Source organism: Aquarana catesbeiana, linkage group LG11 (assembly GCF_042186555.1).
Source record: "Aquarana catesbeiana isolate 2022-GZ linkage group LG11, ASM4218655v1, whole genome shotgun sequence".
In the NCBI taxonomy this organism is placed as follows: domain Eukaryota; kingdom Metazoa; phylum Chordata; class Amphibia; order Anura; family Ranidae; genus Aquarana; species Aquarana catesbeiana.
The window spans coordinates 190073804-190090144 of record NC_133334.1 but is presented as its reverse complement, the minus strand read 5'-3'; the positions used below and the strand labels follow the sequence as shown (position 1 = coordinate 190090144).

The 16341-nt window shown below is 46.9% G+C and overlaps 1 protein-coding gene across 3 annotated transcripts in view; it reads right to left on the bottom strand.

Annotated features, from left to right (window-relative positions):
- SPTBN2 (spectrin beta, non-erythrocytic 2) overlaps window positions 1-16341 on the bottom strand; it is a 1434510-nt gene that overhangs the window by 250554 nt on the left and 1167615 nt on the right. For all 3 annotated transcript variants that reach the window (XM_073605131.1, XM_073605132.1, XM_073605133.1), the window contains 2 exons: window positions 10819-10956; window positions 1259-2015 (listed from right to left, as the gene is read on the bottom strand). In XM_073605131.1, coding sequence (XP_073461232.1) covers window positions 1259-2015; window positions 10819-10956 — 895 coding nt within the window. The remainder of the gene's footprint in view (window positions 1-1258; window positions 2016-10818; window positions 10957-16341) is intronic.

Sequence of the window (16341 nt, the reverse complement as noted above, 5' to 3'; positions counted from 1 at the left end):
TGCAGGAATACTAATTAAAAAAAATAGATCGCAAAAAAGGTTGGACATTTCTCAGCAGAGCTGAACAAGACATCCATCACCCTAGAAAACTAGCAAAAAACAGACATGCTGGTAGTAGGAGGGGGTTTATCTGGGGCTGGTCTACAATTCTGCTTGCCAGTATCCAAACCACCTAAAGGTGGCGGTATAACCCGATAGTTTAAGAATTCTTGTGCCCTTCAATTGACAAGAAAGATGTAATTATAAAAATTTGTGGCACTGAATAAATGTTTTTTTTTTTTTATTATGCAATACTATATTTGCTCTTCACTAAAGAAGTTAGTTAGTTGGTAATTTCTGCCTTTATTAAAACGACACTAACCTCGGATTTAAAAAAAAAAAAAAATCTTTTCTATTGTGCTGCGATCTGACTTTTTGTTGGAGGGTGGCTATGTTCGTTCTCCATGGTCCTGCTGTACTGTATGTTGGAATGTAGCTATCCCTCTCTTCCTCACCGGAGGACGACTAGTAACTATGGGATTTGAAATGTGTCTAGGGCACTGCACATGACAGAAACAGACAGTGCACTGCTCATTGCAAACAAATGGAAGTGAAGGGAAAATGAGAAGTTTGGGAGCTCACAGAGGACATTACAAGGAAGCAGAAAAACACAGTAAGAAATTATTTAATGAAAAATAGATTACAGGGTCATTAAGTAGTGGACATGTATAAATTATTTAGAGAACAAAAATATTGTTCAGCATCACTGTACTGAGATTTTTCAGCAATTAACATGATACAAGTAAATATTTGACACCTGACAAACTGAATAGCCCAAGATACCAGTTCAACAGTGCAGACACCTTGTGGTACCTGAAAGTACCAGTTTTATTCAAATCAATACCCATGGAGCCCCATGAATCCAAGGGATTCAAGTCTTGTATATCAGGCATTGCGATTTCTCAAAGTCTAGGTTAATCTCTCCGCCCCCCCCCCATCTTTTATCTTTCATATGCCAGAGCCATCATGGGCAGTAAAGGCTCTGGCATTGACCATCAAATGTCACAAGGCAGGGCACATTACCAGCAAGGATATAACATAATCAAAGCTAAGTGGCCACACAGGGACACAGTTAATTTTTAAAACTAACAGGTATCTAAAGTATTTACAAGGTACCTGCAACTCGGCATTCTAGTTATCTTTTCTACTTTTTAGGTCATTTATCATCACCGAAACACTAAAGGTATAAAAAGCTTAGCCAATGTATTAACCACCTTACCTGGTTATTTAGGAAGCCCTCCACCTGTTTAGTATCTCTTAGGAACACTTGGAAGCTGTAGCCTTGAGAGAGCAGCTCATGTCGGTTCTCCCACATTTGACTCAGCTCATTCCAGCCAGTGTCTAGAGCCTCAAGCCGCTGTTGCAGGAACATATATTGGGCATCAGTTTGACCATGAGTTACTTCTTCACCAACATCTCTAATCCTCTTGTAGTCTGCTCCATAACGCTCAATTTCATTCTTTATGCTTTCATGCTGTGCAAGCAGGCGTTCTGCCTCAACCAAGTCAGCTGGGACATCCTCAGATGCTACGGCAGTCTGAGCCCGAGACAACCAACTCTGGAAGTCATCCAAGTCACGTAAAAATCCTTGCAACTTGCTTGCTTCCCCTAGGGTTTCTTCTCTCCTTTTCATGGTGTCCTTTAACTCATCCCAAGTCTCATCTATCTCAGATAAACGACCAGTAATAGCTGAAGCTCTCTGTGGGTGTTCTGAAGCAAGCTTATCAGCTTCTAAACGAAGGTCCCCAACTTTTCCTTGTATGGCTTCAAGATCACGTTCCATACCAGTAAGCTTGCGTTGAAGAGCAGTAACTCCTGCCAAGTCATTTCCCAGGCTCTGTGTGGACTCTATAACTTTGGTCTTTTCTCTCATCCAGCATACGGTCTCATTACACTCCAAGTGATAATTTTGGATTTCTAGAGCAGATTCAAGAGCGTTCCTCTTTTGACCAACCAGCTGGCGGAACTGATTCCAACTGCAAACAATAAAAAGTGATTGGAGTATCTAAAAAGGGTTTAGGTTTTAAAAAACATACATCTTTAACTGCTTAAATACAGGGCACTTTTACCCCGTTCCTGCCAAGGCCAATTTTCAAAGCGGTCACTTTAAATGACAATTGCATGGTCATGCAAAACTGTACCCAAATTAAATTTTTATAATTTTTTTCACAAAAATATAGCTCTCTTGTGGTGGCATTCAATCACTCTTTTTTTTTTTTTTTTTAGCAAAAAATAAACTCAAATGAAAAAAGACCGAAAAATGTGAAAATATAAAATTATTTTCCTGTGTGTCCGAAAATTTTGTAAAGTAATTTTTCTCCTTCACTGATGTGTGCTGATGAGGTTAGACTGATGGGCACTGATAGGCTGCACTGATAGGCACCGGTAAGGTGGCACTTATGAGCACTGATGAGGTAGCAGTAATATGCAGCACTGCTAGGCGGCACTTATGAGCAATAAAAGGCGGCACGGAAGGACAGCACTAATGAGCAAGCACTGAAAAGCAGCATTGACTGGAATTTCTGATGGGCACTGTTGGGGCTGCAGAGATAATCAGGGCACTGATGGTCAGTTCCCTGATTATCTGTACAGGTCTACCCCATGAGGAGATGCCGCTGATATACCGCGGGCAGGAGGAGGTTAAAGCTTAGTTAAAAAAAATATTTGAGTGAGATGAGTCTGTTGCGCTGCTGTGTCCTCATTTTGCAAAAATCTCCCTCCTCCAATGCCCCCATCCCTTAATTCTATTAAGCCTTGACACAACAGAATATTATAGCAGCAGGGCTTGAGCATCGGCAGAAGAAGATTCCTGCTAAAAGAGGACACAGCAGCACAAGGGACACATTTCGCTGAAGGTAAGTACTGTCCCATGTGCTTATTTTCATTTATTTGTGGGTAAACTTTTTTTCTATAGAAATCTCCTTAAAAAAAAAGCTTAAAGTGGTTTTAAATTTGAAATCATGTAGTTACACAGTGGTCATCACATAATACAACAATGTAAAAATAGGATTTTTATAACAGCTTACCTGTAAAATCCTTTTTATGGAGTACATCAAGGGACACAGAGCCATAGTAGTTACTATGTGGGTTATAGGCCATCAGGTGATGGACACTGGCACACCCTAAGACAAGAAGGCCACTCCTTATATAACCCCTCCCACTACTGGGAGTACCTCAGTTTTTTCACCAGTGTCTTAGGTGTTGGTCACGAGTAAAGATGTGCTATGCTGAGCTCCACTGGAATATTCCTTGCTGGGGCAGGCTATGCAACCGGATCCATTCAAGGTGTCTTTTCAGGCCGAATTGAATTGTACCTGGGCCTCGTGGCGGAAGAAACGAGGTTTAGCCCGTAACGCTTCTTCTTTTAGAGAGCTGGGATCCAGTGCTTTGGTTTTTTTCAGCCATAGTTTCCTGGCGGGGTGTCCAGGAGTGTGGATCCCCCAATAAAAAAGGGGCCCCCGGTTCCTGAAGGTTTTTTTAACGGAGCCCACCATGAGGGGTGAAGATTGGGTCTGTTGGTTTTAACACAGAATCCCTGCGGCGGGAAAAGTGGAGATTTCTAAGGAATTTTAAATTCTCTTATGAATTGTCTCCTTTAAAAAAGTAAATATCATCCCTAAAAGTCACCACTGGGAGGTACCTTGTCATGCTTTCCTCAGATCATGCGGTCTCAGCAGAAGCTGCAGAACTCCCTCCGGTGAGCAATCCCAGGACTACGGTAAGGTGTTGGGGGAGGGGGGGGGGTTCTTAAAAACACCCCCACTCCATTTTCCACACGCCGATCCCATCAGATCGGAGGCCCACGCGGGAAACGCTCTTTTTTCAAAGAAGAGAAGGAAGGGGGCGCAGTGGGATACAGGGGGGGGTGTGACTTAGCGTGGCGTTGGCGGGTGGCAACATCCAGCGTGGGAGAATTTTTAAAAAGCTCCATTTTACTGTCTGCTACTGTCGGAGGGACATGAGCAAAAAGAGGGCATGTAAGTGATGACACAGGCATTCCCTTGGCACATTTACTAAAGCACCAGGTGTCCATCACCTGAAGGTGGCATATAACCCACATAGTAACTACCATGGCTCTGTATCCCGTGACGTACGATAAAGAAAACGTGCTGCATTATAGGGTCTGTCTTTCATATTTACTGGATTCCATGGAAATCAAATGTTTAGGGCTTAAAAAAAATAGGATTTTTGTACTCACCGTAAAATCCTTTTCTCTAATGTTCATTGACGGACACAGCACTTTAATCTTGACCTTAGGGTTATATCGCCACCTTTAGGTGAGGACTAGGCAGAACACATAAACAAGCACAGTACCGCCCCAGGGGGCGGTCCTACTGGCTATGACCCCTCACTCTGCTTCCAGCAGCTCAGTTCGTTAAAAAGCAGTACAAACATAAATAGGAGGGGTGAGTGCTGTGTCCGTCAATGATCAGAGAGAAAAGGATTTTACGGTGAGAACAAAAATCCTATTTTCTCTTTCGTTCACTGACAGACACAGCACTTAATCTTGACCTTAGGGACGTCCCCAAGCAGTGTCAAAACGAGGGTTGGGAACACAGAGAAAATAAACTCCAACCACCACCAAAAGAACTCCCCATCAGAGGAGTCACAACCTCAGACGGCCGCCTGCAATACCTTGCAGCCGAAGCATGCATCCGAAGATGCGTCCACATCGACCTTATAAAATTTGGTGAAAGCGTGTATGGACGACCAAGTAGCCGCCTTACACCCAGAGAAACAGACGTTTGATGCCAGAAAGCCCCGGAAGCACCAATTGCCCTGGTAGAAAGTGCCGTGACAGAAAAGGGAGGCGCCAGCCTCCTTATGGCAAAAGCCTAAATAACAATCTGTCTGATCCACTGAGAAATGGTGGCCGACGAGACCGCCAGGCCTTTCTTCGGACCAGCCACAGAGAAAAACAGAGAGACCGACCTCCAGAAGGGAGCTGTAGCAGACAGATACACCTGCAGAGCCTGGACCACATCCAAAGAATGTAAAGCGACCTCCTTGGTATGCGACGACCGAGGACATAAGCACAATGTCCTTGTTTAAATGGGAGGTCGAAAAAACCTTTGGAAGAGAAGAGAGCTGCGGACGCAGCACCGCCTTATCCTCATGTAGATAAAGAGACTTGCATGCCAAGGCCGCCAACTCAGAAACTAGGCACTAGAAAGACTACTTTCTGAGAAAGCGTTAGTAAAGGGATCTCCCTAATGTTTTCAAACGGTGGTTCTTGAAGCACCGAAAGCACCAGATTCAGATCCCACAGGGGCAGTGGTGGGTGTACCGGAGGGGCCACATGTCGAACCCCCTGAACAAACATACGCACCAATGGGCGAATCGCCAATGGCCGCTGAAAAAAGACAGCCAAAGCTGATATCTGCCCCTCAATGGTACTCAATGCAAGCTTCTTATCCATTCCTCGCTGCAGAAAACAGCAGGATCTTGGAAACCAAATAAGAACGCGGATGCCACTCCACCTCCTCACACCGGGAGATGTAGGCCTTCCAGGTATGATGATAAATCTTCCGAGAAGACTTTCGCGCCCTTAGCATAGTGGTAATCACCGAAGCCGACAGCCCTCGGTCCCTTAGCACCTGGCTTTCAACAGCCATGCCGTTAAAGCCCATGATGGTAAGGCAGGGTGGAGTATCAGACCTTGAGACAGAAGGTCCTCCTGCACCAGCAGCCGCCCAGGAACATCCGCACCATATCGGTGTACCAAGGACGTCAAGGCCAGTCTGGGGCCATCAGAATCACCAGAATCCCCTCGGCCTCCACTCTGCGCAGCAGACGAGGGAGGCGCCTTAGAGGGGGGGAAAGGCAGAAATTAGCCGATAATGCCCCATGGGTCCACCAATGCATCTGACACACAAGGGCTCACTGTACAAATTGCATAAATGCATATGTATAATGTTTTTTACTTGTTCCATTTATTATATGTATATTTTATATTTTTTCAATAAATGTGATGATTTATTCATAATATTCCCTTCTCCATTGTTTTCTGGCCTATAAAGTCCGACATTTGGTAGTACCTCCAGTAGTACCCCCTTTTCTTCTCCCCCTATATTACGGACGTGGCTTTTGAGTGCCCTCTCCTTTATTTGCGTCTGACGCGTCCCCCCAGGAATCCCTTGACCTGGCCACAAACCTCTGCACCTTCCGGTTGAGCCAAGAAGCCAGGAGATCCACATCCGGCATGCCCCACCTTTAGGCAAATAAGCCGAAACACTTCCGTATGCAGTGACCATCCCCCTGGTCCAGCAACTGATGACTAATTTGTCAATGCCGGAATGTACCCAGCTGACAGAGCCGGCACACGCTGCTCTGCCCACTGTAGGATGTGGGAGACCTCCAGCGTCGCCACTGAGCTCCTTGTCTCTCTATGATGATTGACATACGCCACCGCCGTGGAGTTGTCCGACCGGATCCTAACCGAAGGACCCTGCAGCCTCTGCGACCATGTGGAGAGGCACCGCCTGATCGCCTGCAGCTCCAGCACATTGATTGACAGATGGAATTCTTCCTGCTGCCAGCAACCCTAGGACAACTGGATGCCCCAAATTCCCCCTCAGCCGATCAGGCTGGCGTCTGTCATGATCACCGTCCAATGAAGAGGAAGGAATGATTTCCCGGACCAAAGGGCTGGGGACCTCAGCCCCCAGAGAAACGAAGCCCTGGCTAGCTGGCTCACCTGGATTTCATAATCCAGGGATGCCGGAGACTTGTCCCATTTGGACAGGATCTCTTTCTACAAGACCCGAGTGTGGAATTGAGCATACGGTACCCGTCTCCAAGATGGCTGCCATGAGGGACATTAGTAACCGCACCGCGGATTGGAGAGCTTCAGCTTGCTTGAAGGAAGAAAGGCTCTCGCCTTTTGGAAGTCCAGAATCAACCCCAAGCACTCCAGGCACTGGGTCAGCAGCAATACCGACTTCAGGAGATTCAACACCCCGCCAAACTCCTGAAGAGTCTGCATGGTGATCGCCAAATCCTCCCTTAGTCCTGAGGCAGAAGCTGCCCTCAGAAGGAGATCGTCCTGGTAACCCACAATCGCGATCCCTAGTTGCCTCAGCAATGCCAGAATCGGAGCCAGCACTTGGTGAAGACCCTTGGTGCCAAGGCTAGGCCAAACGGAAGAGCTACCAATTGGTAGTGCTCGTCCCCGACCGCAAATCGCAGGAACCTCTGGTGTGCAGTGACCACATAATGGATTCCATCCTGCACAAAACAATTGAGGGCCTTGCAATCTAGGACCTTTCCTTCTTTGGGATTACAACCTTGTTGGAGTAGAATCCCTGCAACCTTTCCGACGTCGGTACAGGTACTATCACCCCATGCAGCAGTAAGACCTGTACTGTCCCAAACAGGGCCTCCCGACGAGCCGGAAGGAGATGAAGGTTGGAGGGAAAAAAACCTGTCCGGCGGACAAGAAAGAAACTATCTTGTAGCCTGACAAAACCAGCTCGCAGACCCACTGGTCGGAAAGACGACAAAGTCCACCGTTCTGCCGACTCCAGAAGACGACCCCCAACCCAAGAGCCGAGCGGGGGCGAACCTTCATGCGGAAGCTGATTTGTTCGCAGGCTTGTTCAGTCTGCGATACCAGGGACGCTTTTGTCCCCCAGGGCCCCTTGTCGGACTGGGGATGCTTACCCGGGCGGATGAAAAAAAAACACGCTTCTGAGCGGAAAAAGAGGAGCCCTTGCCTACGGCATAGCTCCTTACCTTTTCTGGATTGTGGGAGCAAAGTACTCTTTCCCCCAGTAACATTTTTTATAAAGTCATCCAGCGAGGCGCCAATCAGCATCCCACCTTGAAAGGGCAACTCCGCCAGCGCTTTTTTAAATGCCTGGTCCGCAGACCAAAACTTGAGCCAAACCAGGTGACACAGCACTACTGCTGATACCGAGGCTCTAGAAAGCAAAAGGGACTGTATCACGGGCCGCATCACAGATATACTTAAGGTCGTGCACCAACTGGTCTGCCAGTTCCACACAGACTGGGGAAACTTGTTTCTTCCCCAACTCACGGTGCAACAACATAGCCCATTCAGTGAGTGTTTGTGACACCAGAGCCGTGGCTAACACCGGCCGAAGCGATGACCCCACAACTGTAAACATGGCCCGGGCAACCGCCTCAGCCTTTGTGTCGACAGTGTCCTTGAAAAAGGGGGAACCCTTCCATCGGAATCGTGGTCACCTTATTTGACCTAGATACCGGGGGGTCAGCGACCGGAGGAGATGTCCAATTTTCGGGAATCCCTCCTCACAGGAGTAACGCACCGCCATTCACCACGCTTCCACCCTGGCAACAAATGATTCCAGGACCACCAACAGAGCGTCCATGGGCACCGCAGGTGCAGGGGAACCGGTCACTATCATAGGGATGTCTGAGGAAGAAGTGCCCCGAAAAGGCACACTGCGGGCGTTCCCACTCCTTGTCAATAAACTTAGCAAAATAAGTTAGGTAGGGAAACACCTTAGCGGTGCGGATCGGCTTGTGGGACCCAAAAGGGACCAACACATCTGCAGATGCCCCAGCCGTATCCTCTATCCCTCTAGCGTTTTTCTGCGCTAAAAAACGGACATGGAGGCTTCCTCCTCACTGTCCGGCGGGTCATGGTCCTTGACCTCTGAAGTGTCAGAACAGGGGTCGCCTGCCACAGCGGGGCCCGAGTCTGAATCAGAGCTTTCCGCGGCAGACAGGAGGGGCGTTTTTTTACCCACCTTGCGCCCGCACACCACTTCCACCCTAGCAACAAATGTTTCCTGGAACACCAACAAAGCATCCATGGGTACCGCAGGTGCAGTGGAACCAGTTGCTATCATAGGGGTGAATGGGGGGAAAAAAGCGCAAGCATCGGACGCCATGTCTGACCCACTCTTGCCTGTCACCCGGGACCTAAGGCAAGAGACAAAAAATGCCTACCCTCCTAGCTGCCACAGACTGAGGGGCCCCCCGCAGGACTCACCACCCTGACCCAGGGGCTGCGCTGTCCGTTCTCTCTTCTGCCTTCCAAAACACGGGGTGGTCTGTGTCAGTTTCGCGCTGTTCCTGGCTTAAACAGCCGCCCAGCACTAGAGAACTAACAGACACTGTCCCTCGTGGCCACAAGAACATGGCCATGGCTACAGGAAAATTGCCCCGGTTCCTGCTGAGAACATTTCCCCCCCCCCCTGCACGCGGCAAACGAAGGCCACGCCGAACGTTCGCCCCGCATGGCGGCAAACAAAGATGAGAAATGAAGGGATAACCGAGCGGACCAAATAACGTTAAAACGAAAGGATAAACGAGCGGAACAACCGCAGTTAAAACAAAGGGATAAACAAGCGGAACAAACAAACACACAGCACAACCCTCTGCCAGGACCCAGAGACCACCCGGAGAACCCGCGGGCCAGGTACATGCACCGCACCCCCTATGCCCAGCCACACAGCGCCCCCTTAGAATGGGGAGGAGGGAAAGAGGCAGGGAGAGAAGGGAGAGAGAGAAGGGAGAGAGAGAGAGAGAGAGAGAGAGACCCCCTAATCGACCTCCCAGGGAGTGCCCAGCTGCTCCAACCTGCCTAAACAGGTGGAACCATACTTACCCCTCCTGCAGGGACTGTTGGACCACTCCACAGACAGACCCATCACCCGAGCAGTACGAGGTGGCTATTGGCCACGGCACACTGACTCAGACAGCAGTAGCCCGGTCATGTGTGCCCCGGAGCATATATCTCACCGGCCGCCCCTGGACCAGAATGGGGCCTGTCGTGGCCGACCCAGCATGGAGCTAAGGTCTGTACGCGCTTGATGGCCAGGCTGGGGAGACTACTAGGATCTATATTATCCAGCCTGTCACCCACCCTGGCTATTGATTGTAGATCACAGGAAGCAAAAACAGCAAAAAAGAAAAAAATGTCAAAGACCACTGGTCCCCACAGGGAGCCAGGTCCTTCTCCTAGACTAGGCAGAAAAAAAACTGAGCTGCTGGAAGCAGAGTGAGTGGTTATAGCCAGTAAGATCGCCCCCTGGACGGTACTGTGCTTGATTTTTATGTGTTCTGCCTAGTCCTCTCCTTAAGGTGGCGATATAACCCTAAGGTCAAAATTAAAGTGCTGTGTCCGTCAATGAACGAAAGAGAAAGTATAGTACCCAAAATTATCAATCAATAGGCGACGCTTTAAATGCATTTACTGCTCACCAATGTAAATCGTAAAAGAGAGCTCTATTGCTTTCATTTCAATGTTCATGGTTATATGCAACGTGTGTGGTGCAATCTAGGTTTGCATACACATGTGCACCCTGTGCATATGTTTGCATTTGTGGGTGTGCGAAGGAGTTTCAATTAATTATTCTTATTTCATTTCATATACATTTTTGTGTGCTTGATCAACTGTGCACCCAGCTTTCTAGCCGAAATTGTGACTGCTTTGAACCAGAAGTGTTTAGAGCTGAGTGCTTTAGTTCACACTTCTACAGAGGAGCTCACCAACCAGCACACGGCAGTCATGTAAATGTGATTGAGGCAGCTACCCAGATCATTGCTAGTGAAGCTGTGTGCTTAGTTTAACCTGTTCACACTTTAGTCACATTCAAAAAGGCAAACTAGTTAACTAATCACAAGGGAGCAAATAAGAGGTTGGAGAAGCAGACCACTGTGGCCATAACTTGAGGGGGATTGGTTTGAAACCCCTAAATTCTTGCAGCACATTTCCTAACCCGATAATGGTGAAGGATAACATCAGAAAAAAAATTAGAATATAAAATATACACACACACCCCTTACCGAGCATTTAGCTGATCTTGCAGGTCTCGGATACTTTCTTCATTCCTGTGGTCAGTGCTGAGAAGCTGTGCAGCCACTTCATTCACAGATGCTATCCTGGATGCTAGGTTGTTCATTTCTGCCTCTAGTGTCTCAAACCTTCAAATAAAAACAGGGAAAAGAGGAGTACAAACACCAATTATAAAACACACAGACACAAAAAAAAAAAAAAAAAATTATTTTTACCATCGATAGCTGTGAAAAGAAAAAGGGAATACGAGCGCACAGGCTCAAGGTGCAATAATGTCTTTATAATTGGATATAAAAGGATAACTTTGATACACTCCCAAGTGAAGGTGAATAAAAAGCGTCAAACAGTTCCTCCAATAGAGAGCCTTAAAAAGGGACACATCCATGCTTCAGAATAGATGAGTAGACTGCTGGATGGATGGGCTGGCTCCACAGACACAGGCTCACCAAGCAGCTGCCGACAAGCCGCGAGCCAACTCAGTTGGTTCCATCAGAGCTCTCCCTGGGACAAGTGTTGTAGGCGCCCCACAGCCCTCTCCTGACCGGCCGTCTCTTCAGTCAGTGAGTGGCTTACTCGCGGCTTGTCGGCAGCTGATTGATGAGCCTGTGTCTGTGGAGCCAGCCCATGCATCCAGCGGTCTTCTCATCTATTCTGAAGCACGGATGTGTCCCTTTTTAAGGCTCTCTATTGGAGGAACTGTTTGACACTGTTTATTCACAGTGGGAGTGTATCGATTTTATCCTTTTATATCCAATTAAAGACGCTACTGCATCATGAGCCTGTGCGCTCGTATTCCCTTTTGTTTTCGCAAGAATTCTAGCACCAGGCCTCCTGTGTAACTCTAAACTGGTAACCTGTAAAGGCTCTTAACCACCTCAATACTGGACACTTTCACCTCCTCCTGACCCAGGCCAATTTTCAGCACTCTTACATTTTAAGCCCTGGTTCACACTAATGCAATGCGGGAAACGCACAAGATTCGCTGCGCATCCCTGCATCGCATGCCAAAGCAATTGCACCGTGTCCATGCGATCTGCTGCGGGCATCGTTGTTATCTTAATGACACTCCAAAAAAGATTGCAAAACGCAGTGCGATTGCCAGAATCGCATCACATGGGTGCGACGTGATTCAGGTGCGGCGGGAAAAAAGGACCCTGCACCATTTTGGTGCGGATGTGATTTTAGACTTACAAACTGTGCACAGGAATGTGGTGCGATTCCTGTGCGAATCACATGCAATGTTTTCCATTCACCAGTGTGAACCTAGGCTAAATGACAATTGCGCGGTCATGCAACACTACCCATATGACATTTTTATCTTTTTTTTCCCCTTAAAAAAAAGGGGGCTCTCTTTGAGTGGTATTGAATCACCACTGGGTTTTTTTATGCTATAAAATGAAAAAGACCGAAAATTTTATATAAAATTTTGCAAATAAGTAATTATTCTTCATAGATTTTGACCAAATTTATACTGCTACATAACTTTGGTAAAAAATAACCCAAATCAGTGTAGTGTACATTTGGTCTGTGTGAAAATAAGAGAGTCTACAAGCTATGGTACCAATCATTAAAAATTTATCACACCTGATGTACTGACGGCCTATCATTTTTTTATTTATTTTTTTATGCCCAAAAATGCCAGGACAGTACAAATATCCCTCAAAGGACCCTTTTTGGAAAGTAGCCAGCCCAATGTATTTACAGTACCAAAAACGCAAATGTATTTTATTAGGATTTTATGTGACAGACCAACACAAATCGGCACATAATTGTAAAGAGAAAGGAAAATGATTTTCAAAATGTTTGACAAAATAATATCTGAAAAGTGTGGTGTGCATTTGTATGCAGCCCCATTTACTCTGATACTCCTAACTAAAATCTAGTGGAACCAATTGACTTTAGAAGTCACCTATTTAGTAAACACAGTCCCCCGTGTGAAATTTAATCTCAGTACAAATATAGCTGTTCTGTGAATCCCTCAGAGGTTTGTTAGAGAATCTTAGTGAAAAAACAGCATCATGAAGGCCAAGGAACACACCAGACAGGTCAGGGATAAAGTTGGAGAAGTTTAAAGCAGGGTTAGGTTATAAAAAAGTATCCCAAGCTTTGAACATCTCACAGAGCACTGTTCAATCCATCATCTGAAAATGGAAAGAGTATGGCTCAACTGCAAACCTACCAAGACATGGCTGTTCACCTAAACTGACAGGCCAGGCAAGGAGAGCATTAATCAGAAAAGCAGCCAAGAGGCCCTTGGTAACTGGAGATGCTGCTGAGATCCATAGCTCAGGTGGGAGAATCTGTCCACAGCACAACTTTTAGTCATGCACTAAACAAATCTGGCCTGAAAGAGTGGCAAGAAGAAAACCATAAGATGTTCTGTTTGCAGTTTAGGAGAAGCCATGTGGGGGACACAAACGTGTGGAAGAAGGTGCTCTGGTCAGATGAGGCCAAAATGTAATTTTTTGGCCTAAAAGCAAATTGCTATGTGTGATGAAAAACTAACACTGCACATCACCCTGAACACACCATCCCCACCATGGTGGTGGCAGCATCATGTTGTGGGGATGCTTTTCTTCAGCAGGGACACGGAGTCTGAAAAAGACTTGAGACTGTCGGAGGTTCACCTTTCAGCAGGACAACGATCCTAAAACATACAGCCAGAGAGACAGTGGAATGGTTTAGAGCCAAGCATATTCATGCATTAGAATGGCCCAAAGTCCAGACCTAAACCTATCTGAGAATCTGTGGCAAGACTTGAAAAATGCTTTTCACAGACGCTCTCCATCCAATCTGACAGAGCTTGAGCTATTTTGCAAAGAAGAATGCGCAAAAATGTCACTCGAGATGTGCAAAGCTAGTAGAGACATACAAAAATCCTAATACAATACATTTACATTATTGGTTGTAACATGACAAAACGTGGAAAATTTCAAGGGGCGTGAATACTTTTTCAAGGCACTGTAGTAAGAGGCATGGTGAGTTTTTTGAAGTTGTAATTTTTTCCCACAATTATTTGGAAAATAAAAAATGTCATATTAACCAGTTATTTCTCGCACACGAGGTAGGCATATTTGCAGATTTTTTTCTTTAGCAGAGGCCCTAGAGAATAAAATGGTTGGTTTTGCAATTTTTTTATGTCACACGGTATTTGCACAGCGCTTTTTCAAATGCTATTTTTTGGGAGAAAAAAAATACACTTTAAAAAATTTTAATGCACACAAAACACAATATAATATACAGTTGTTTAGAAAAAAAAAAATGGGATTTTTTTATTACAGCTTACCTGTAAAATCCTTTTCTTGGAGTACATCATGGGACACAGAGCCTTAAGTAATTACTTATACTGACTTATACTGTTGCTTGCAGCATACTGCGCCCAAAGGCGATCTCCTCATACCTCCTTACATCCACCTGATAACATTTTTGTGAATGTATGCACTGAAGACCAAGTTGCGGCCTTACAGATCTGAGCCATGAAGGTCTGGTGATGCACTGCCCAAGAAGCACTAACCGCCCTGGTAGAGTGCGCCTTAACTTGAAAAGGGGGATCTTACCCCTTAAATGTAAGTTTGAATTCTAACCTGCCGAATCCACTTAGCGACAGTGGATTTTGACGCTGCCTGTCCCTTCTTAGGACGCTCTGGCAGAATACATAAGACATCAGTCTTAAAAATCTGAGCAGTTGTCTTTAACCTGCTGCCGCCCACCCACCCACCGTCATATGACGGCGGAGCAGTGCGGCTCTCGTTCTGGGGCGCTGTCATATGACGGCGGCTGATTCACACAAGGTATGCGCGCGATCGCGGACGCACAGCTCTGCCCTGTTGGTGTCACCGACAGGGGTGATCGACCGCGATTACGTCACGGCCGATCACAATGGGGTATTCCCCGCTTTAGACCACGCATGTGCATGATCGGGAGCGCGGTCACATCGGTGGCGGCGTGTTCCCAGGAACACTGCTCATCACCGACAAGGGTAAACAGCCAATGGCCTGCTGCTGTTTACCACGTGGTCGGCTGTGATCCATTCACAGCCGATCACTAATTGTAAACAAAGACCGGTTACTAGCTGTTACCGGCTCTTCTCTCCTCACACACCGTTTACAGTGTGAGGAGAGAAGAGCCAGGAGCAGTGAGTGACCGATGTATTGTAGTGTATTGCACCAACACCACAGTAAAGAGAACCTGTCACATCGCCCCTCCCCATTACAGCTGTCACCCAACAGTCACCACATCAGTGCCCACAAAAGTGCACCTGTCACCCATCAGTGCCCACAAAAGTGCACCTGTCACCCATCAGTGCCCACAAAGTGCACCTGTCACCGTCAAAGGCTGCCGTCAGCGGTGCAACTGTCACCCATCAGTAACCATCATCAGTGACCGCCATCAGTCACCTATCAGTCCCATAAAGTGCACCAGTCACCATCAGAGACTGCCATCAGTGACCGTCACCTGTCACCGATCAGTGACCGTCATTTGTCACCTGTCGCACAGCCCATCAGAAAAAATGTCCAAAAGATTCTATATAGGTGAGGAGGCGTTCCAGATCCTCTCCATGACTGATGAGAGCAACAGGGAGTTCTCATCAGATTCAAATGCCAATTCCGATTGTGAATCAAATTCAGCATTTGAACCGATTGATAGTAGTGGATCAGCAAACGAATCAGAGGAAGAATGGATCCCTCCTAAAAGAGCACGGCACTCTGGAAACCAGGCAGCCACCAGCAATATACCCCAGGATCAAATTCCCAGGCCCAGTACCAGCGCTGCTGTCAGCGATAGACCCCAAAACCAAAGGCCCAGTACCAGAGCTGCAGCCAGCGAAAGGCCACAAGAAATGCCCAGTACCAGCACTTCCACAGCATCACACCCAAATGCCAGCACAGGAACTCCAACTACCAGCACTGGAGTGCCATGTCCCCCCAAGAGCCAGGGCCGCTACATATCTCCCAGATGGTCTTGCCAATCCAACATGGCTGCCTTCCGACTCAGGATCAGCAAGAATGCCCCCTTTCACCGCACAGCCAGGTGTGCAGGCCAATACCCAAAATTTTTCTGAAATTGATTGTTTTAATTTATTTTTGCCCAACACTTTGCTGCAACTCATCGTGGACCAGACCAATTTATATGCCCAGCAGCATATTGCCAACAACCCCCAATCTTCATATGCCCGTCCATTCGAGTGAAAGGATTTGACTCTGGAGGAGTTCAAAATGTTTATGGGCCTCACCATAAACATGGGGCTTACACAAAAAATGAAGGACATGCCTATTGGTCCACCCACCCCATTCACCACATGCCCATTTATTCTTCTGTAATGTCCAGGTCCCGATACGAGATAATGCGCTTTCTTCATTTCAGTAACACCCAGTGCCCTCCCCGCAATCATCCAAATTATGATAAATTATATAAAATTCGCCCACTCATTAATTTCTTTTCCCAACGATTTGCAGAACTCTATGTCCCCGATAAGCATAATGTGTAGATGAGTCCCTGGCACCCTTTTCAGG